This window comes from Cupressus sempervirens, chromosome 5 (genome assembly GCF_028749045.1).
Source record: "Cupressus sempervirens isolate cs-2001-9-10 chromosome 5, ASM2874904v1, whole genome shotgun sequence".
In the NCBI taxonomy this organism is placed as follows: domain Eukaryota; kingdom Viridiplantae; phylum Streptophyta; class Pinopsida; order Cupressales; family Cupressaceae; genus Cupressus; species Cupressus sempervirens.
In genome coordinates this window covers 400,322,400-400,347,234 of record NC_143122.1, presented here as the reverse complement: position 1 = coordinate 400,347,234, position 24,835 = coordinate 400,322,400, and the positions used below count along the sequence as shown (strand labels likewise).

The window sequence follows — 24,835 nt, the reverse complement described above, 5'->3', positions numbered from 1 at the left end:
AAGTCAAAATTTTGATGTAAAATGTATGTGGTGAAAAACTGACCAAAAAAGATCAACAGTAAGCTTGGTCGCCTTGTCGACCTACTCTTGTCAAAATTTTGACCTTTTTGCATCAAAATTTAGGCCTAAATTTACTAGTGAACTGAGCTGACCATCCCCAATGATAGCTAGAGAACTCCACACTACTACTTTGTCTCCACTCAACTACCTTGTTTCCATCCACTGACAACTCAGTTCTGTCTTCCACCTTCAACTACCCAAGACTCCATTCCTGACATCTACTAAAAGACAAGCTCAACACCACCTTGATGCACAAGCCCAACTGGTTTCCCAAGTTCACATGTTCAACATTCAGCCTCATTGACTTCTTGTTGTGCCACTCTAATTGCCTACTGAAGAACCTTTTGGCATGAACTACACCCAAATCATCTACAACACTACAACCTAAACTGACCACCAACATTCATCTACCGATTTACCTCCAAAACATTGTGCTACACATATTACTTTCGATAACCTTCCTCAGATCATGTCAAAGAACCCATCCTACACCAAACTGCAATTAATAGCTCCCAAATCCACTTTCCCAAGTCATCACCTTCAAGTTTGGCATTAACCAGGCCTTCTGCTATGCCATTCTGTTCGACTGTTGACCAACCCTCGGCATGCCTTGCATCCACTCGTCCTCAACACATCAACCCAAAACACACCCAACTTTCGTCTACCAATACACCTCTAGAACCTTTGTGACTCCTCAGTACTTGCTTCCTAATCCTCAAATCTTGACTCAAACCACTTCAAGCCACAACATTACACCTCTCTACACTAAATCGACAGCCCAATCCTTTTTCACCTCGAATGATACACTTCACATCAACCTACACCTCACGATTCCACATCACCCAACTTCGTTGATTCATAACACTGCTACTTAGACCACTACCATAGCCTCCAAGCTAGCCTATCACACCATCTAGACACATCTACTCCTTAGATTTCCACCATGAAAACCCTACACCACACCATCTCGAATGGCCCCAAATATTTAACACAACTGGACTTACCTTGTGTAAGCCCACACTTCACTGCTCAAAGCAGCTACTTCATCCTCCTCGATTCCACCTTTGGTAAGTTCTACACCACTCTGCTCCACATAGCCCAATTGTTGCACCTCGAATCTACACCAAAGAGACCATACTCCACACTGCTCCATGCAACCCACACTCAAATCTACTTCATCTAGCATCTTGATTTCACCTCGGATAATGTATGCACACCATCCTACTCCACACTTAGACTGACCAAGAAAGCCACCCTACAGTCCAATTTCTTTGCTCCTCAAAATTTCCTTGAACAACTCCTATACCCCACTATGCCTTGTAGCCCTAACCTATTGCTCACTGGTCTTGAATGTACCTAACACTACCATCTTCACTCAAGTTACATTCTGAGAAACTCACAACACCATGTTGCACTATGTCCATCTTCCTGCATTATGGCCTTGTGACACCATGCCACATCTTGACCTCCAATGCCAAGTTCCACTAATAAAACCACTTCCAACAATGTCGATATCAACTCTCCATGAGCTACATATTAGTTTGACCATCTTTAAAACTTGATGCCAACTCTAGGAGTTGATGAAAACACAAGCCAATCTACCAAAGATCACACTCTGCTACCTACTCCTCCACGAGATAGAACAAACCCAAGCTACACTTTGACTAGATCACACTCTGTCATCTCCTCACCAAAGTTGGGCTAAACCAAAGCCCAATCTCTCTAAGATTCACACACAACTCTCTACACATGTTTGGATCAATCAGCTTTGATGCCAACTGTCACGGGGTTGGATTTTAGCTTATGCCCAGGTTAAGCCTTCTCCCTTAGAATCTCCAACCATGCATGACATTGGTGATCCCTACTTCTAACTAACCTTATGGTCAAGCCATTTTTGTTCACCCAGATTACACCTCTCTCAAAACTTCATCAAGTGCCCACATACCTGACTGTACATAAACAAACACTCTTATGGAATAGAAGCGCCTACCAAACCATCCCTTACTTTGGTTCTCTTCCTTTTTTGCCCACACACACATCCTCGAGCCATCGGCTCTACCCCTATTCAACCCCAAGTTGAACCCCTACTTAGCCCTTGTGACATCTTTACCTCGATATCCCCCATAAGACCACCTTACTCCAATACCAACCATATGCAATCTCAACTCCCCTGAGTCTCTCAACCACCCTTGATCATCCTTGATCTTCATAATGCCACTCTCGGAATGCACAGAACTATCACAGCTCCCCTTGTTCAGCTCCACTGACTCCCTAAGCCCAACATTACATTGCTACACTACTGCATTAAGAACCACTTAGACTCCCTTGTTGAACACTGTATCCACATTGGATGACTTAGACCACTGAGTCCTCCCTTGTCCACTTCGCATACTTCCAAAGCATACTCAACACATCCATGACACCTCAGAACATTCTTGAGTCCTCTAGTCCAATTCTTAATGTTACCTTAACATGACCCATGTCTCCATGACATTCCTTCTCTCGTTGGTCTCCCTAGCTTCCATAAACCCTAAAGCCCAACACCTTGTTCTCCATAGAATTTTTGACTACCTTAGTCAAACCTTGGATCCCCCATACCGAGCCCTGACTGCCTCGACACCAAGTCTATGTCTACATGCCCTCATTGGTGAACATCTTGTTCTCATGCATCTGATGCACTCAAACCAACCCTCCATGCATCCACACAATCCTAACCCAATCCATGGATCCCTTTGCAACACAATACCTACTTGAGTTCCACACCCTAGCTCCATGACCCACCCAATCCCATTAGATGTCGTACTTCATTTCCAACTCGACTATGCCACCATAGCTTCACCTTTGAACCACTTCACTCATCTGCTTCACCCATTTCAATCATGCACCACAAGCCATTGCTCCTAGCCATCCATCATGACTCACCTCCTTGAGCCATGCCCAACAACTACCTCTTCAAATACTTGATATGGATTTGCCTCATGACTCAACTCATCTTGAACCCTACCTAGAACACCACTTCCTGTTCGCCATACTAGACTACCATAGCCTTTGAGATCCCACCTCAATGCAAACCCACACAACCAAGCACCTAGGATGTGCACCTACTACGACACCACTTTGATACCATGCTGCTTAGATATTTGGCTCCATGACACATTCCCCCACAAAGCTAACCATAAGCCCCCAATGCTCTTACTCGGTCAAATGTCTTTGCCTCCTCCCACAGGACTAGGTACTCCTTTCCCTAGCTTTTAGATCTCGGACAACTGTGAAGGAGTCATCCTACATTGGCTCTAGCTACTCTGCTTCAATAAGTTAGGGACCCTTTTCTTGTTGCTAAACCTCATGGCATCATGATATGGTGGAGCTACTCTTCTCCACTCCTAATGACTATGCGTCACCTATATCTCATCCGGAGACTAGAGGGAAGGACTACTCTTCTTCATCCCTCTTGAGGGAGGTCGACTATCCAAGCCACCCATTATGCACACTGGCTCTTACCCTTTGCAGTTACACCTTAGCTTGGCTCCATGCCTCGCCTACACCACAATTATGCTAGAGGGAACATCTTGTAGCACAACCCCATGATACACCTTAGCCCGATTCCACACCATGCCTACACCACAACTATGTTGGAGGGAACATCTCGCAATACAACCGCAAGGATACACCTTAGATCAAGTCCATGACAAGATCCTATGCCACAACTATGCCTTCCCTACACATGACATAGCCCTATCTTGCTCCTCGGTTCAGCCCATGCCTTGCCTACGCCACACCTATGTGCACCTAGCTTTACCGCACAGGCCCACCACCTTTGAGTTTCATCTTGTGAATCAACAACCCCTTACAATCTTATTCACTAACACTAGGAAATCCTTTATAATATGAAAACATAAATTATGTACATTCAATTTGGAAAGAGGAATGTCAATACATGCATATACTACAGTATGGGTTCCACCATTTTATTAGTTCAACACAATTATAATTGTATAGAAAACTACCTCATACTAGAAGTAGTAATTATCCTTAACTAAGTTTTAAATGTAACAACATACAACATATAAGTTTATTAGTAGAATTTTAATATTTTGTTAACCATTTGAGTCATTGTATCTTAGCAACTATTTCCTTTAAGCCACTAGCAAAAGTTTATCTATAATTCTAGAGAAATATGCATCTTGTATGCCACTAACCAAAGTTTAAGCATAACATCATATACCACGAGTGCATTTAAAAATGATTTTAATAGTTTAATAGACATCTTGAGTCAATGGATCTTAACAACGATTGCTCTTGGACGCCACTACCAAAAAGCTATCTATAATCAAAGAGGTAGAAAACTATATCTTGTATGACTATTTGCATATGTACCTTACCTAGATAATAAACCTATTTCTGTTGTTTTCTATTTTCCACATGTATTCTATTAGGTACACTATCTTTGGTATCTATTTTCTAACACATACATACATGTTTTGACTATTTGTGAGAACTATTTGTTTCAAGGTTTTCTCTCTATATATGATATATATGAATTGATTAAATGTTATCTAAAGTAACACAATGTGTAAATTATTGATTATCAATATTAATATTTATGTTTTGGGTCATATGGCTTAAGATGATAAATAGCTGATGCACTTATTTGGTTATCTTGTATGGAATAACTATGACCAATGTTTTATTGGCAATAACTATAAACATGTTTTAACCCAAAATTGTAAAGACTACCCCTACAAAATCAATGCCACATTAGCAATCTCCTTAAAATGAAGAAAGTCTAGAAGAGTCAAGATCATTTGAATATTGACCAATCAACAATAATTTATAATTACCATTTAACTTAAAATAAGTATAGGAAATAAAATGAAATGTTTTTGAAATAAAAGCAGCCAAAACAAGGGGGCTGACCTGTTACAAACAAGTTGGTCAACTACCAATGGAGAACCATTAGAACATAACTAACACCTAATGCTTTTTTTTAAAAAAAATAGAAGTTTATAATGTAATTAAAAAAGTAACTATAGGCTTTAAACAAAATGCCTGTTAACAAATTGAAGTCACTTAACAAAAACAAAGGTGTGACAACCTTAAAACCGAAAAAGTCTGTAAACTAGCAGATTAACAGCATGCAAAAAATAAAAGAAGGGGGGAGCCCTTATGATTTCTTGGCCTCCTTCTTCCCCAGAAGGACATTTTTGTAGTCTTCTACCAAGAAGTCAAAAAGAAACTTGGAGTCCTCCTTGGATAGGTCCCCTTTGGCATCCTTCAATAGGCACAGAGTGGTAGCCGTTGCATGAGTGACTTTAACTATGAACTTGGTTAATAATCCCATTCTCTCCTCCAATGCTTGTATTCTCTCTTGCACCTCATTACCAGCCTTATGCAACTCACCCAGATGGCCATCCATACTAGCTTGAATATCCTGCACAACTCGGAGGTTAGTAGCCTTTATGGAACCTGCCTTAATAGGGGAGGAGATCGTAGTGGGAGAAGGCATCCTACCCATCATTTTGGGGAATTGATCTTTTGTTAGGTCCACACACCCAGGCACAACCATTGCCAAGACATGCGACACATCCTTATTCTCCTTCCCATTTCCTGAGTTTGACTTGGAGGAGTCAGAAATATCCTCTTCAACCTCCTCTGTACCTCCCACTCCAAAGTTAACAATTTTTTCCTTCATTCTTCTTTTGGGGCAAACTGAATCCTTAGAATCTGATTCCTCCTCCTGCGAGGCTCCCTCCCTCAACTTCTTCTTAGCCCTACTCTTAGCCAACCTCCTTGACCTCCTCCTTCCCCCTCTCCTCTCATCCTTCGACTTCGTCTACATTTTCTCCTTACCTTTATCTTGTCTTCCTTTTTCCCCCCTGGGGGAGGGATTCACTAGGGACCCATTGGGAGAGGGCTGAGGGGTAGGGGCTCTAGGACCCGTGATCCTAAGGGGGACCATTTGGAGCCGGGGGTTCAGGTGGATAGGAAGTTCAATTTCCACAATCCTAGGGGGACCAGGGCAAGGTGAAATTGATATAGCCTAAAAATTAAACCCTGGTGTAAAATAGTAAAATTAACCCCCCTTCTCATTTTATCTTTCACATCAACAATACTATCCTCAAGATCATGCAGCAAGAAGAAGGGAAGCGAAATAAAATCAAGATGTCAGAAATGATTAAGAAGAGGAAAGTGGTAGTAGTAGAAAACTCTATACCTTCCTTCCAGGGTAAGATGTTTCATTAGAGTTAGACAAATCTCATTCCATGGGTTAGGCAGTTTCCCCCTCATGAAACCACCTCTATGCTGAATCGGTTCCTCACCCTCCATAAAGAAACATTGCAGGCTCATTTCATTAGTCACCCTTGTCACCTTCTGCCATTTTCTACCCTTCATTGCCAAGCCCGTCGCCATAGAAATCACCTCCTTCAAAACATGAAATGAGATACCATTTATTGTCACTCTTCAACTCTCCCATGAGTTAACAAACTGCATAGATCAATTCTCGTCGTGACCATTGAGAGCCTCCATGAAGGAGACAAAACTTCCCTCCTTTAGTAAGTACCATACCAAGGGCTTCCTCACATTATCATCGATCATAGTCGGTTCTACGCACATCAGGTCACCTCCCATCTTTGTAATTTTTCTCTCTCCTCTCTTTTTAAAGCCCAGACATAGTTTCTAAAAAATACTTCACACTCAGTAAGTTAAACCCATAAGCAAAGATGATAATCACAATTAATAGTAATAATGAACCCTGCCAAATTAGTGAGAAAGATCACGTGTCAGCCGCCATGATCTATCCCCCAATCATTTCCATCATTCCCAACATGCCTCAAATCTTTAAAAATAATTTTTTTTTTTTCACGACATATGATGATCCATAAAGGGAAATAAATTTAAAAATGCCCCATTTCAAACTTCCAATTTTTGGGCCATGAGTAATAATTATTACTCATACCCAAGCCTTTACTCCCTACTACATAAGCATCAGGTACATTTCGACCCTACCAGCTCAACATCACTATACAAAGTAACCAGCTAGGATTCATCATTTTTCATTTCTTTATTCACTAACTCCCTCACCAAATTTGAGAGAGCATTCAAATTCCTCCAACCTCTTAGCCCTTCCAACTTTAAGCCAATCGCCACCATACCATCAGTCGCGCTATTTCCCTCCCAAAAAATGTGATTCAAATCAAACTTATTGAGGGTGGCTAATAGATACTTGATATCATCAATTTCCTATTTGATAGCCCACCCCTCCTACATATTGCCTTTAACAGTCTCAATAATAACTTTAGAATCACCTTCAACTTGCACATCCCTCCATCCCACACTAATGACTAACTTTATACCCTAGTATAGAGCCATCACTTTTGTTATATTATTTGAAAATTTCCCTAATAGACCAGTATAAGCCAAGAACATCCTTCCCTTACAGTCCTTGACTATCCCTCCACCCATTGATCTCTCCTTTTTGGTAGCTCCATCAAAATTAAGTTTGACTCAGTTAGCAGGCAGGGGTTTCCATCGAGTTCTCTTTCTAGCCATAAGATTAGAGTTATCAATCTCCATAATCCCTTCCACCAATGACCAATACTTCACCACTCTAAACTCCAAGGTAGAAGGGGGGAACACTGGTTTCCTCCAATTTATATAGCTAATATTTTCAACTATTAATTTGAAGACCATTTCCACCATGACCTTCACCTCCCTCTCCTCATTTCTTAACACCTTGTTATTTCGCTCCTTCCAAATAGACCAACAAACTTGAGGGGGGAATCACCTTCCACAAATTGATAAGCAGGGGGTGGGTGAAGGGGTCCTGCCAGTTCACCAAATGCCCCATATCCTCATTAAACACCCAATTCACCTCCAAGTTCTGAAAAATTCTCCCCCACACCTTAGAAGCAAAACTTTAATGTAGGAATAGGTGGTTGATGCTCTCCTCCTCCCTCTTACACATATAGCATCTATTAGGTATTTGGAACCCCCTCTTCATCAAGTTTTCAATAGTGAGAATTTTCCCATGAATGGTGGTCCACTAGAAAATGTTGATCTTTGGGATTAAGTGGTTAAACTAAACATTTCCCTAGTCATTAGGTTCAAGAGATTTATCGAACATTAGCTTGTAGGCAGATTTAACCAAGAATTCCCTAGCCGAGGTGGCCTTCCAAATGAACTCATCATTATTATCCCTTCCTGAGATCCTATACTCTTCCAGCAAAGAATTCAACTCATCGGTCAAGTCCCTTCCTATCAAATCATTTTGTTGCATCTTCACCTTCTTCCATTTTCTTCCTAGGCCAATAAAATGAAATGTTATAAACAACCAAAAATCAAAGACTACCCCTACAAAAGAAATGCCAAATTAGCAATCTCCATAAAATGAAGAAAGTCTACAAGAGTGAAGGTCTTGAATATTGACCAATCAACAATAATTTCTAATTACCATTTAACTTAAAATAAATAAATATAAATATAGGAAATAAAATGAAATGTTCTAAACAACCAAAAATTAGCTATTGGAATATCAAGATGTACCAAACATGTCAAACAAGCTATCAAAGGCTCCAAAACCTATCCAAGAACATAAGCGTGCAAGAATATTGTAGGAGTGCTTTACCACCCTACCATGAAGTTGTTGACCTTCCTTGGAATATTTCTTGACAATGAAAGATACCCAACCCAACATTGAGGAAGACTAAGCAAGAAAAACCAAAATAAGTAATGAAATTTCGTAACACATTATCTATTATATAATCAGAAAGTTACCATCCATCCCATAAGGAAACATAACACACTCATTCGACAAAAAATCAAATGAAAAAATTCAAAAATTCTCAATATGCACTATCTACACATAGAAATATAATTTATCATGTTTTCACTAAAGCATAAACACCTATTAAATAAACTTAATGCATTCCTTTCTTTTCATTCTATTAAGTATGAGGTCATTTCTATCATGATTTTACAACATAATTCTATGTAACTAAGTTGAGCAACATCAAGGTGAAATATGCTTGCACTTTAAGTCATTGGCAATACTAGATAATCACTCCTTCAAGCACAACATTTTCATAGGACTTCAATTTTTTTAATTTGGTATAGATAGCCAAAAACTTATAGCAAAACACATATCACATTATAAGGAAATTAAATACATGTCACATTAAAGGAAACACTTATCTTCATAACATGTACATGGGCACTTAGATTCATATAAGGTTAATTGTTCATACTATTTCATAATGAAAAATTGAACAAACAATCATTACCGTTTAGAACACTTTCCTTATCACAAAGGAGAAACATAAACACAATCATGGACTATTGGTGTAACCCCCAACTCTTCAAAGAATCAATTAGAAAATAACACAACACAGAAGTTTCAGAATGCCATAATTCTTCATTAAAATTTCTCTACTCTACTTTGCCTCTATAATGAAAGAAAACAACTATTTATTACAATTTTGAAATTACCATATTTGGTAGATTTTTGGGAAAAATAAATTTTTCCATTTTTGGTAATTTCCAAAACCCATCCTACGAATCCATATTTTTCCCAAGAAATGCCCTCAACTTAGGAAAGATGAATTTCCAACTAGTCAATGAAATAAAAAATACGATTTTGGATTTATTACAAAAATAGCTTTCTAAAAAAACTAGAAAAATCATGAAAAGCCAAATTTAGAGGTCAAGATGAGATTTTAGGCTCCCCAAAAAATGTCAAAATGGCCACCTATTGAGCTAAGCTCGATCAACAATCCAAATAACTCCTCCTCACACAATTGTTTGTAAAATTTCAGCCAAAACCCACATCCGAGTTAAAAGTTATGACCCCAAGAAGTAAATCTCGACCAAAACTCACATATGAGTCAATAGCCTTGACCCTTGGATGCCTTTGCATCAACTATCAAGTCACAAACTTTCTAGACACTCTTCATATCTATCTATTATTAGTGATTATTATTAAATTTAATTATATTGATGACTATTATCTTATCACTACCCACTTCCTCATCTTCCTCATCTTCAAGGATTCTGACTCATAACTACCTCTCCTAAGTTGACACGCAAGATTGGAGATATAGATAGTCTAAAACAATATCTTCAACTATTGTGGAGGCCATTGGGTAATTTGTAGAAATTGCATTCTTTGATAAGAAGAAGAGCATTTGTCTTATGACATAAAAAATTCAGCAATCTCACCTAGTGTGCAATGGGTATGCCGAAGAAATGTGGAATGTCAATAAAAAAATTGTAAACTTACAATAACCAAAATATGACAGGGAAAAACCATTAATTGAAATTAATGGTGGCATTAATTGAAGGGGGTTAACAATTGGGAGGAATGTTAGGCAACATTGTATGGCGATTTCCACAATGTCACCACTTTCAACTCTAAATCTTTGAGTATAAATTCATTTTGAAAGGTTTTATTGGCTTCCATTATTTTAAGAAGAGAATAGCCAATTTTTTATTGTAACATTGCAATGTTCACTTGAACGAGATCAAAACCAAAAGACTAGTGATTTTCTAAACAAATCCATTTTTAAATTCGTTGAGAAAGAATTGTACAAAAGATACAATTGACTTCCATCATTTGAAGAATGGGCTTACAATTTTATAGAGATCACACACTGTCTCCTTCTCAAAGAGATATGATGTCCTAGAACTCTATGATTGAAGGTTATGTATAGAAGGGGAGGAGGACAATAGTTATGCATTCCAATGAAGACGAGGATCTAACTCGTTGCAACGACATTCATAAGTCTTCTTCCAGTCTTATTAGAGGTCAATCAAGGCAATGAGATTCATTATAACATTAGTAATAACGAAGTTCATTTTGATTTGTAGGTAGGGAATGCAATTGTACCAATGTATGCCAAATGCATCATTACTAAGAGCGTGCTCAGAGAATTTTAGAAAATGTTTGAAAAAGATGTCTCATGGACTACATTGATCACAACATATGTTCAAAATAAACATAGTAGGGAGTCCTGAAATTGTTTCACAAAATACAATTGGCAGGTGTGAAGCCAAATTTGGCATTATCAGTAAAGTTCTCTAGTTCATCTTCATAATAAATATACAATAGCAGATAGTACATTCAATATTATGCTCTTCTTGGCATAATGTAAAAATTGCTCATAGATATCTTGGGGCCAGCTAGAAAGAGACACCCTTGTGGTTCCTAGTAAATCTACCATGGTGAGATCTAGAGCCTTGGGCTTACATACATTTAGTGTTAGAGGAGTGTCATTATTCTTTCAGATTCCTCCAAATTCCTTTGTAACTAAATTGAGTATATTTGTTATGCACAAATTTTCAATGATTTGTTTCTTTATGTTGTATTCAATAATGATTTGACCTTCCTCCAATTTGTGGTTATGTAATTTCATAATGAGTGGGACTTGCGTACAAATCCCCTCATGCTTTGTAGCATTCTCTTCCATCATCTTGTTTTACTATTTGTTGTACAATTTTCATGAAAGACATGATGCCAAATAAGGGAAATCAATAATATTAATCCCTCTTTCCATCCAAAGACTCATAGCCTGCAAAGTGTGCTTTTGAGTTCTTTGTCTACCCCCAAGGACAGTGACCATTATTACAAGTTGCTGAGAACTCCTCACAAATAAATCCAATAACATATTAATGTCACACTCAACAATTTTATAGATCACAGCACCATGCTTGCTACCTGTCACCAAAGATTCATCCCATTCTTGATTCCCATTTTTCTTGCACATTAAATATCTATCTCCAATTATTGGTCAAGTTGCATTGTTCTTCTCTCTTTTGTTATACTATCCCTTCTATTACCATTTTTGTTATCTCTGATCCATGGTGTGTAGATTTTTCATTTACATTCTTAGAATTTAATTACCACCCAATTTATTAGATATTGGTTTGTATTGAGAATAAATCATACTAGTTAGAGTCTCTCTCTCTATATCCTCTTTTTTTTAAACTTTATTTTCTTTATATAAATACATAGAATCATGTTTTAATATGATAAAGTATGATAGATGTCTTTAATTATTGTGATGTGTATGGGTGATGACGAATGTATGTATAGATGTATAGGTAATGAATGAATTCTTTAGATCTAAGTGGTCAATTTTACCATTTGTTTAAAAAGTATACGAACATATGCATTGGTGGAAAATCTCCATAAATGTGGGTGTTTAATGGTGATGATGTGGAAATGGTAGTTAGCAGATCAAATGTTTAATGTAATTAGATAAAATGTTTTAAGCCATAGGTGTTTAAATAATTGTACAGAGACATCCCAATTCCATCTCTATAAATTGTCAGAATGTGGAGGGAGAACCATAGGAAGAAGACGTTGATCTTAATGAAATTTTTATTATAATGGGAAAAATTCTTGATTTTATCTGGAAGTATTCAAGCAATACAACTTCTAAATTTCTACGATCAAGAACAAAATTCTATACTTATATAGTTTATCGGATACAAAGAATTTTATATCTATAAGGTTGTCTTGGTTTAAGAAGTCAAGCAGATTTCGTAGTACCAATTAAGAGACTACACTATTATAATTTTTAAAATAATACCATGGAAAGATAGAAAAAAGGACAAATATTTAGTCAACCGCCCATACCTCTATGATACCTAATACCATTTGCACACTAGATGCCATTGCTAGTATACCATATCTACCAAGATGTCCACAAAGAATTAGATAGAAAAAGATAAAAGAGGAAGATAGTGAGTCAAGGAGACATTGACTTAGACTCTTGAAACCTACTCAGTCTACTTTTAATGTCCATGTAACATGTTTGCCTTGTAGAAAGGGAAGGGGGGAAAAGGAAAAAGGAAAGGAAAGGAGGTTTTATAGTCCACGACACTATGCCATAGTTTTTGGGTTTACGCATGGTGACAGTGATATGGGACTACCTCGTACTCTTTTTCGAGAGGCGCTTGATGCTACAAATGAGGCGCACATACCCTAACCCCCCGGTGAGATTTGAACTTGTGACCTCTCTTTCAAGAGTACAAGTTTTCCACCACTAGGCCAACTCAGATTGTAGACTCAGCGTAAACACTCGCATCATTCTGCCTTTCTTTCTACGCAAATATTTAAGACTACCTTCCTCTGTAATTGTCGCTTCTTTGCCGAGTCTTGCTATACCGACTCCTCCGACTTTTACTTTCACATGCATTCATTAATTTTTGGATTGCCGGAGACGCTCAAATTTAGGTGGACAGCATTCTAACGATGGTGTTGACTGAAACTTATTGAATGACACACTAGCTCTTCTGTAATAGTTAATAAGACGACTTTTCAATTAAAATTTTGTGTCTTCAAAGTGCCAACAATTCTTCGAATCCACAAAAGAAATATATGTAGAGCCGCGGAGATCAATATAGCTTATTACAACATTCTAGGCGTGGCTGATTCCCTAACGGAGATGTTCATTTCGACCCCTGCAATCATATGTTCATGGCTGATTTTGGTCTATGCTTCATCTCATCTTTTATCACTCAAAGCAGAAAAATGCACATGGCCTCAAACATGCGGAGATCTGGCATTTCCTTACCCCTTCCGACTGCACAAAAACACTTGTGGTTTGCCTGGTTTCGAAATTGTTTGCAAACGAAAATCAAGTTCTGACCCTGAAATCCCCTACATTCAAACCCTTTCTGGGGAAGTTAGAATCAAACATGTCTCTTCCAACCACATGCTAGTTGACGCCGCTAGCACGTATCTTTCTCCATGCAAGAACGAGGCTAACGTTACAAAAGCCACAGCTTTCAAGCTTCATGACGATGGGCCTTTCAGGATTTCTGCGTTTAATATGTTCTTTACTGTTGGCTGTAACACAAATGGTCAATTTCAGATGCATAGGGGCAATACATCCCTGAAAACGTCTTATTTGGATTCCTGCACATCTATCTGTGATTATACTACTCCAAGTCGCTATGGGAAACAAATGCCCTTCAAAGTGAATGGGTATTGCCAAAAATGGGTTCCAGGAGGTTACACAACAATTAGCCTCACCGCACGATTCTATTCTTACTATGGATCGGACAATTGCAGCGATTCGGCTTCTGCTATAGTCTATAATGATAGCTGGGACTCGATTTCCAATTCAACATCGTTGACAGCTGCGGATTTTTGTTTGAGGGTAGGCTGGGCTATTCCAAATGACACCTGCTTCTCGGCTCAAAGCAAGAGTTCGTACCAGTGTTCTCCAAACGCGGATTGTGAAAATAGGGTTTGGGGTTATATTTGCAGCTGCACGCCTGGCTATGACGGAGATGGTTACACCAACGGCACTGGATGTACAGGTAAAAATTGTTATTTTATGTTTTCCGCACGTTCTTTTATTTGAGACTATTCTAATTCTTTTCAATCCCCTGCTCCAGAAACCAAAAAATGCACAGGTTTCACTTGCTCCAAAACTTGGGCAATAATTGCAGGTATCTATTTCTGGGCATTCATTATTCGGTATATGATATTGCCTTGTCTGGTTTGCATTTCCTGCAGTAAAAGTTTTCCGTTGGAGGAATGCAGGGGTTTCTGTTTCTCCAATTCTGTTACTCGGCGGCGGCATTCTCTTGTGGATTTTGAAGCTAAGAAAATCCAAGCGCGACAAGGAAGAGAACTTCAAAAGGAACGGAGGGGATCAATTAGAAAAACTAATTTCTTCACAAGGAGGAGTAGAAAGGGTGAAGCTCTTCTCTTTGAAGGAAATGGAGAAAGCCACAAATAACTTCTCTCAGAATTTGATCCTAGGAGCTGGTGGGTACGGCACCGTTTATAAAGGCACTTTCGCCAACGGACTTGTTGTGGCTATCAAGAGGTCAAAGGAAGTGGTTTCCAAACAAATCAATCAGTTTATCAACGAGGTTTGCATTTTGAGCCAAATCAATCACAGAAACGTGGTGAAGTTACTGGGGTGTTGCCTGGAAACCTCGGTTCCTCTGTTGGTTTATGAGTACATCTCGAATGGATCACTGTTCGATCATCTGCACGGCAACAAGAAGAAACAGCAGCAAATTCCATGGGAGCAGCGCCTGCGCATAGCTACTGAAACCGCAGAAGCTTTGTCATATCTGCATTCTGCTGCCTCGACACCCATTGTTCACAGAGATGTGAAATCTTCCAACATTCTGCTGGGTAGTGATTACAATCCAAAAGTTGCAGACTTTGGGGTGTCTCGACTGGTGCCGATGGGGCAAACTCACATTACTACAGTTGTGCAGGGAACTCTGGGTTATTTGGATCCTGAATACTTTCAGACAGTTCAGCTTACAGAGAAAAGTGATGTGTACAGCTTTGGAGTTGTTTTGGCAGAGCTTTTGACGGGGCTGAGACCTGTGTCGTATGAAAGGATGGATAACAACGGCAACCTGGCCATATATTTCATCTCCACCGTGAATACGATGGGTGTGGGGGAAATCATAGATCCCTGTCTTGATGTGAGGGAAGGTAGAAACATGGAGTCGATGAGAAGAGTGGCGGCGCTGGCGAAGGAATGCCTTAGCGTTGAAGGGGGGAAGAGACCTTCGATGAAAGAGGTGGTTCAGGAACTGCTTTGGAGTAAAGGAGGCGAAAGAGCAAATGGGTGTGTAAATAATGATCCAGAAGAAATAGAGGAGCTTATAGTTGGTGAGGAAGAAAGAAGCCATGGAAATAGGGCCGCCTATTCAATACCAGAGCAGTGTAGTTCGTCGTTTAGCATTGAAAGGCTTGGAATTGGCACCAGATGGGGAAGATAAGATATGTCTCAGTTTGTTATTTCCATTAGGTGAAAACAAGAAGGAAGAAGCGAGTAGAGGTTTAGGATAGTTGCCACGCATAGGAATTAAGGATGTAAACGCCATGCTTCTATTATGTAAGTTACAATATGTTTTTTTTTAACGAAGTGGTTTGAATTAGTATTTATAAGTCTAAAGTAAACTCAATTTCATCCCCCCTTCTCAATTTTTGACCATATTAAAAGTTAAGACAATTAAAATTTTCTTTAAGATTTTTTTGCTATTCACAATGTTATTTTATTTCAACTTTTATTATTTTGTTTAATTATCCAATGTCATGTCATTTTAAAATGAAAGGAAAAATAATTCAATTATTAATAACTAATATTTAAACTAATTAAATAAGATTTTTTAAAATATTCTTAATAGATTTTTTCTTAGTAAGAGTAGAGTTGCTAATTTTTAATCAAAATATATTTTAATAATTAATTTTGTGAGATTTGATTGGTTAAAACATTTTATCTAATAAGAGCTCTTTCTTGGGAGGGAAGCACATTATTATTATTATTTTATTGTAATCTTTACTTTTTATAAGTAAAATAAATACTTTTAATGAAAAATAAAATATTTCATCAAAGTGCTATAGAATCAATTTTCTATTTTAAAAATAACCTCAATTAATATCATAAATTCATTTTAAAAAAATTTATTCATTCTAAAATATTTATTAAGCAACCCTATCTAGTTATTCATTCAAAAAAATCTTAGTGCCTTGACTATGTTTTTTATCTCACCTATATCTAATAATTTTATTCAATAAATGTGATTCATCATTTTGTCCTTGAGATCCAATAAAAATGATCTATAATTGCTATCTTAAAATATTTCTAACTTGGTCAATGCATAGATCCAAAATCTTTTCTTTCTTAGTATATAAGAGTTAGTTTAATTTTTTTGAGGAGTTAATTTTTTTGAACATTAGATCAATCCAATTCTTTAGTTTATATTTCTTAAAAAAATTTGAGGACTTAATTATTTTTCACATTAGATCAATCCAATTCTTTAGTTTAATTTTTTGCTTCTTAATCTCACTTGTAATGTAGCATCTTAGTTTTTAATTTGATTTTATAGTTTAGTTTGACACAAATAACTTACATTGAAATCATCATCATTATTTAGTCGATAGGCTATTTGTGGGAACTTTGTTTCCACAAATTAAATTTTTGATGGAAAATTTGCAAGTTGGCCGGGAAAGTTGTTAGTTTGGTTGGAAAATTGAAAATCCTCCCTGTTAATTATTTACCAGCCAATTTTTATCTCCCTCCACTTTTAACTTTTGTTTTGATATTTAGTTGTTATCTCCACTTTTAACTATTGTTTTTCTTTTTCTATTTATTCATTGTGATCTCCACATTAGCTCATGTTATGATCTATTCATTTAACTTTTAATTTTTAAAATTGATTTAGATGTTAGTTTTTAAATTATTTTTTATATTAGTTTAATTTTTTCTTTAAATATCATTTTTTAGTTTCTATAATTTATTTAGTCAATAGAATATTTGTTAGACATATTTACTTTTTTGCATTTCTCTTATTAATTTTTCATAATAGATTTTTTTTATGAGTTTTTTAAATGATTTTTTTTTTCATACTTGATAAATTTAATTTAAATAAATAATATTTATTAATCTATTTAAAAGATTTTAGTAAATATTATGTTATTTAAATTAAAAATTATTAATAATCTAATTTTTTCACATAAGATTATATTTTAAATATTCACTTTTAACTATTTTTTAAATTTTATTATTTATTTAAAAATTAATTATTTGTGATCTCCACATTAGATTATGCTGTGATCTCTATTTATTAAACTTTTGATTTTTTAAATTGATTTAGGTTTTAGTTTTTAAATTACTTTAAATTAATTTTATATTAGTTTAGTTTTTTCTTTAAATTTTGTTTCTTCAGTTTCTATAATTTATTTAGTCAATAGAATATTTGTTAGAGATGTCACTATTTTTCATAATTTTTTTGTATTTCTCTTATTAATTTTTCATAATAATTTTTTTGATGGATTTTTTCAATGATTATTTTTTCATATTTGATAAATTGAATTTAATTGTAAAATCATGAAATTATCGAACATGTTTCTTAAGTAATATTCAAATTTCCTAAATATTGTAAATTTTATATCTATGTTTTAATCTTCAACTTTCTTATTTTTTAATTTTCATTTTTAAAAACCTTATATCTACATTATTTAATGTTCATTCTACATTTTTCTCTTAAATATCATTTCCTATCGACGCACTCATTGTATGTACAAAAGCATGTGACTGCTAGTGTATTTAAATATTGTGTTAATTGATGGGAGTTAATCTTTCACATTATTTAGTCGATAGACATTTTTTTGGCTGAGAAATTATTAGCCTTTGATTAGAAAACTATGAGCCCTTGTCGTAAATTATTTTCTTACCAGTTTTATCTCACTCCAACTTTAACTCTTATTTTATTTTCCTATTTATTTAATTTAATTAGCTATTATCTACACTGTTAACTCTTATTTTTTCTTATTTATTTATCTCCATTTTAAAATTTTGTATTTAATTTATAAATTAATTTATCTATACTTTTCACTCTTATTTTTTTCTATTTATTTAGAAAATTAATTAGTTGTTATCTCCATTTTTAACTCATATTTTTCTTTTTCTTTTTTAAAATTTTGATTTTTAAAATTGATTGAAGTTTTAGTATTTAAATTATTTTAATTAGTTTAGTTCTTTTACTTTAAACATTAGTTTTTAGTTTAGTCAATAAGATATTTGTGGGAGTTCCTTTTTTTTTTTCTCATTTTTGAGGATTTTTAAAAATAATTATTTTATTAATATATTGAAGCCAATAGATTTAAAATTAGTTAAGTTTTTAGTTTTTATAATCAATTTTTAAAGTTTTAGTTTTTAATTTATTTTTTAAATTAGTTTAGTTTTTCACTTTAAATATTGATTTTGAGTTTAACAAATAGGATTAGCGATTAGAATATTTGTATTATTGAAGTTTTAGTTTTTAAATTTTTTAAATTAGTATAGTTTTTCATTTAAATGTTGATTTTTAATTTAGCCAATATGATATTTGTGAGAGTTTCTATTGTTTAATACACTAGTACATTTGACCTCATTTTTCGACGAATATTGGTCAAAATTTTGACCCAAGTTGGTCAAAATGTCAACCAACCAGTTCATCAAAAAATTTCTCATCAAAATTTTGACCAACTCAGTGGTTGGTCAAAATTTCGACCAATCCGTTGGTCAAAATCCTTCAAAAGCCCTGAGACAATTTCTACCAGGCATTGGTCAAAATTTTGACCAATGCTTGGTAGAAAACTGCCAAGCACTGATCACAATTTTTTTTGAGGCATTCTATAAAATAGTTCACATGCCTTGCCTATGATTTGACATTTTGCATGCATCATGCACTCTCTCATCCTGGTGATGGATTATAGAGAGTGATCTGAAATGATGATGCTAAAAAACACACACAATCAAATCCAAAATGAACTTGAATTACAAATGGATTGTGGAAATCTGATATTGTTAATTTTGCATGTATGTCTACCAGGACAATCACAACCTAAACATATATATAATAGATTATATACAATCACAACCTAAATATTTTTAATCCTCTTAGCCGCTATTATTTGTAGTCTCCAATATGTCGGGAAGGGAATCTGGCTGAGACAAATTTTGATCCAACCTTGTATTTTTTTTTGGAGGTTCTTTTATTAGAAATTGTCCCCTTATATAAAAGGAGGTATGCCTTAAAGACCCTTATAAAGGGCATTTGTAATGTATACAGGACTTCGATCCTGGGCTTTACCGGAGCTTTTCTTTGCACTGTTCTTTTTCCCCTAATGCCTGCAATTGAACAGGGCAAATTTTTTGTAAAATCTTATGATAATATAATGTAAAGTCTTGACTACTATTACGTATTAATGAATTTTATATCATATTGATGAATGTTATGTGATTGAATGTTATAGTTCATAAATGGATGAATGAAGTATGTAATTAGATGTTAATGGAGAATTTAGATTGATGTTAGGGGGAGGGGGGTGAGGCCAGATAAGCTTCCACCTTCACGTGGTTGGCCTTGTTAAGTAGAGAATATTAAATTATTCTTGAAACGAAGTGAAGCTCAAACTAACATACCTTATTTCCTTTATTCTTAATGTTTTTCTAGTTGTTCTCTTAATTTTGTATGAAATAGAAATTATCATCTTCATCTTCAATTGGCTCTAAGGTGAAGCTTGTTTGCAGTAAGTCAACCGTATGCTAAACTTGACACATCATTTTGTTCCAATAAGTTATTGTTTCCTACTTGGGTTCTATCTAAAATTTGCTAAATTTTTAGGCTCTCATGCATATGTATAGAGGACATTGTGAACAAGGATGGTTTGGATAAGTACTATTTCTTATTCATAATGGACGATTGAAAAGTTTATGAAAGTGGAATGATGCTTTTCTCTTTGGTTTGGAGCATGGTAAATAACTAACATCATTCAATTCACATTGTAGGGCATATGGTAGTGGAAAGGAAGATAGTCCTTTGTGTGATGTCCCTAGATTTGAAAATGCATGCATGAAGCTTTTATGATATGTTCCATTTTTTGATTGCCCGGTATGTATAATAATAACTTAGTTTAGTGATTTGTAATTTGTTTATGCAAATCTTCAACATATTATTATTCTATAGAATAAAATTGACCTAATCTAGGAGAGTGTAGCAAACAACTAGCACGAGGCAATTCAAAAATTTATTCAGGTAAGTTGAAATTCATTCTGTGCATTTTAAATATATTTAATCTCAATGCTAAATGTATTGATGATTGAAACCAATTCTGATATCGACATTTGTTTTTCCTTATGACTCTAAGGTGTTGTAAATGTTTTGGTTCTATTAGGGTATCATTGCTGATGGAGCTCTAGTTGTACCAATATCTGCACAACTGAAGTAGAACATTGATGTTGTATGCAAATACATAACAAAGAAGATTCCTATTCTTGAGCATAATTTAGGTTTCTTTGTCATTAATAGGTTCTCTAATATTTTTCTATTGTTTTTAATCTCAATAGTTCCTAATTTAATTTGCTAATCTTTTTTGTCCTCCAATCATAAGGATATTTATGTTTGCATGCTTTTCCCATGATAAGACATGAGTGTTTATCTAAGCTCTTAACAATTGCCACATTTTTATCACCCAAGACATCCAAACCAAAAAAATCCCCACTTTCTTCAGTAAACTTGCCATTATCATCTACAGGAGATGATACTGGAAGCTTACATTTCATGCCAGTCAAAAAATCTGCTTGGCCATGGCCTGGGGCAGTATGAACCAACCGTGTTCTAGATTCCATCATTATTTAATCTCCACCCACAACAACAGGACATTCCCTATTTTCTAAGGGATGGATATAACTATTATGTTGACCAAGTTGAGATTAAAAACCTTATTCAACATGCTTTCACTTATTTTTTTGCTTCGGCTTCTACATCAACACTCACATAGGGATATGAGCCACAACAAAGATGAAGACTATCGGTCTATGGTGCAAGTTAATTAATGAGGAGGAGGAGTTCTTAATCCATTTTTTGTGTATCCTGCAATCATGGCTTGCAAAGAGACCACATTTCTTTGAGACATTCTATAAAATAATTCACATGCTTTACCTATGATTTGACATTTTACATGCATCCAGCACTCTCTCATCCTGGTGATGGATTACAAAGAGTGATATGAAATGATGATGCTAAAAAACAGACACAGTGAAATCCAAAATGAACTTGCATTATAAATGGATTGTGGAAATTTGATATTGTTAATTTTGCATGCATGTCTACCAAGACAATCACAACTTAAAAAAATATATATTCGACAAGTCACCTGCTCTCAAAATAGGAATCTGCAAAACTATTTAGCACCTTACACTTCTAGCTTTGGTCACATATATAAATATACATATACAGAGGAGAGCATATGAATGATTTAGATTTGCATATGTATACATATACATGTATATATACTTATGGGAGATAGTTTGTATATATATATATATATATATATATATATAAATCTACATACATACATACATGCATACATGCATACATACATCCACACACACACACACACACACACACACACACACACACACACACACACACACACACACACACACACACACACACACACACACACACACACACACACACACACACACACACATATAAAAGAGATTAACTTGTAGCTTGTGTAAAATTGCTGAGCAACTTTTGTTAGAAAGCAAGTTAACTTGTTTAAGTGGCTAAAAATGCCCTAACTCAACCCATACACCAAGGAGGAGCCTATTTAAGGGTCGTGGAACATTAACCAAGGGTTGGAAATCATTTCCTTGTACGACATAGTGCTGTTACAGTAGACTATGCATGATTTTACATTAGAAAATACTGGTTTTTGTCTTATGTATATATGTATGTGTGTATATGTTGTCCAAATTTGAAACCTTGATCTATCTAGGAAATGATATCTAACTGTTATATATGGTGAGAAAATAGCCAGAAACTTCTAAAAGCAATATATTATCATATGGACATGACTAAATATTATTGGGAGCTAATTATTGAAATAAGAGAGATGGTGGGAAAGAGTTTCTTTAAGAAACCCACAAGAGATAAGAATGATATCACAATCTCTTATTGCAAATTTCCAAAAGACATCCTAGAGCTCTTGCATTGTTGTGGGACAAATGTATTTCCCTATTGAAAACCATCTCAAGCTATTGGATCTCTCATAGGTCTCATCAGTACATAAGGTAATAGGATCCTATAGATGCTCCATAGATATAGGATAAATAAACATAGAAGGCACATTCGAGTCTCTAGCTCTTCAAACATTTTATTCGGTGAAGCACCCATCTTTCTTTCCTTGTACTTTCTTATCACAACCCAAATCCATTAAAGCATCATTCTTCTCCTACTCTACCTTTTTTCTAGCCTGATATCTTAAAAGATAGCATTTAAGATGCAATAACAGGGGGGTCTTATTATGTGAGAGGGTGGTAGATTTGCATTTGTCTAAGAACTTCAAATATTTTTTCATCAAATTCCTTTGCACGATAGTCTTTCTAGACCATTACATCAATTGATATTTTCCATGCACATCTATATGAGAGCATTTTTTTTAAAAATGAAAAAAACCTCGCCAAAATGGCTTTATGAACATCAACTATCATTTTAATATTTATGTTCTTAGACATACTATAAAACAGTTTGCATGCTTCACCTAAGCTTTCATATTGTGCATGCATATTTCTGAATCTAAAAGGTATGTGTTCTTTTCAAGCTAGCGAGTCATGATATTTTGCAAGATAGCTTCTATGTTGATCTTATCACTCCAACTTGGCCAATTGCAGCAAAAGATGAAAACCCGTGGGAAACAAAAATGGTATTCGACCTTCCCTATCCAATCAGCATCATTAAACCATAGAGAAAATGGATTTTTAACAAGATCTTAAAAGAAAAGAAAAAGTTGTTTCCTTTCTGTAAAGACACCCCCATCTACATAAAAGTCTTCATAGTTTGTGATTTTTACTATCAACAGAGTTTGTTCCTATCTATACACAAGAGCACCCCCTCTCCCATCACAGATAAAAGTCCAGCCATTTTTTCATCACTCACTACTTGTCCCTTCCCATGGTAGGAGCTATACAAATATTATTAGGGATTGAACTGAAAGTCACTGTTCATCAGACATATCATACACATTTTTTGAGAGATTAAGGTGACATTTTCTTTGTGATTCTTTTATAGTCCATTGGACAGGCCATACACGTGTTTTCAAAGAGATTTAACATTTTCAAATGCTAACACAGTGCAAACTTAAGTATTAGTTTTGGAACTTTGATAGCATAATACAATACATCTCAACTAACAAGGTCCCATTCCCATAAGTCAGATAGTGGGCACAATGCTTTAAATGTATCATTTGTTATAAAAAAAAGTGTGCCATATAGATAGAAATATGAAGCTAATATCAATTTGTAGAGACACCAAGCAACATCTAATGCATTATAAGACCAATTAGAAAATCATAAAACCTATTGGTAAAATATTGAAATGCAATTATTCTAATATAAAAAATAATTTGGTCCTCTGTTGCCATTAAATTCAAAGTTGAATAGTATACAATACCCACACATAAGGAACACTGAAAGGTTATTAACATAATTAATGCAATGTTTAATCCAAGAAGCAAAAATGCATTTTTCAAATAAATTCTCAATTCATGATTAGGTCGCCATAAGAAAAAATGAAGATAAAGGACCCCTCTGATATATAAAAAGAGGAAGATTTCATTACTTGCAACATAAGCCATAACAAATAGAGCCAAAGGCTCAAGGCTCAACATTAATCCAATCAAGAAACCAGACACTATCATCAAATTAACTACTATTGTCAGGCTCCAATTAAATGTGGACTTCATTATGTGTGGAAAACATACACACACACACATACATACATATGTAGATATATAAATATATGTATATATGTTTAAACACATATATAACATGTGTTTTTATATTCAAGAAAATGCAATTAGCAGGTATAAAGCTAAATCACACAACCTTTGCCAGCATTATTGATGCCTATGCCAAAACAAGAACTTTGGAATAAGCTATGGACATGCATTAAAGCATAAATAATTTTTGTCAAATGTTGTAGTCATAATTGCCATGGTAGACATGTTTGAAAAATGGAAGCATAGACAAAGCATGTGAATTTTTTGACATAATTCATGAACAAAGTGTGGTCATGGCATGCCATGATTGCCAGAAATGTATCAAATAAAGTTCCTAATTTAACCTATTGTACAAGAAAATAGAAGAACACAGATTGTCCAATGGAATCAATTACTCAATGTCAACAAGACTTTGCAAGTAGACTGAGTTAATAGCTTTGAAGATTAAATACATATACTAGC

The 24,835-nt window shown here is 35.2% G+C and overlaps 1 protein-coding gene across 1 annotated transcript; it reads left to right on the top strand.

Moving 5' to 3' along the window:
• Positions 1 to 13,382: 13,382 nt before the first annotated feature.
• On the top strand, positions 13,383 to 15,988 carry LOC149556510 (putative wall-associated receptor kinase-like 16). The gene is made up of 3 exons (XM_089785880.1): positions 13,383 to 14,385; positions 14,464 to 14,517; positions 14,612 to 15,988. Exons 1-3 carry the CDS (start codon positions 13,506 to 13,508, stop codon positions 15,817 to 15,819), a joined length of 2,142 nt encoding a protein of 713 aa, XP_089642006.1. The 5' UTR covers positions 13,383 to 13,505; the 3' UTR covers positions 15,820 to 15,988.
• The last annotated feature ends 8,847 nt before the right edge of the window (positions 15,989 to 24,835 follow it).

What these genes read in the sequence shown, in the direction of transcription:
- LOC149556510 (XM_089785880.1), top strand. Translation starts at nt 13,506, where the DNA reads ATGTTCATTTCGACCCCTGCAATCATATGTTCATGGCTGATTTTGGTC. An exon ending in CAACGGCACTGGATGTACAG is followed by an intron (nt 14,386 to 14,463) that starts GTAAAAATTGTT and finishes CCCCTGCTCCAG; the next exon opens with AAACCAAAAAATGCACAGGT. An exon ending in AACTTGGGCAATAATTGCAG is followed by an intron (nt 14,518 to 14,611) that starts GTATCTATTTCT and finishes GGAGGAATGCAG; the next exon opens with GGGTTTCTGTTTCTCCAATT.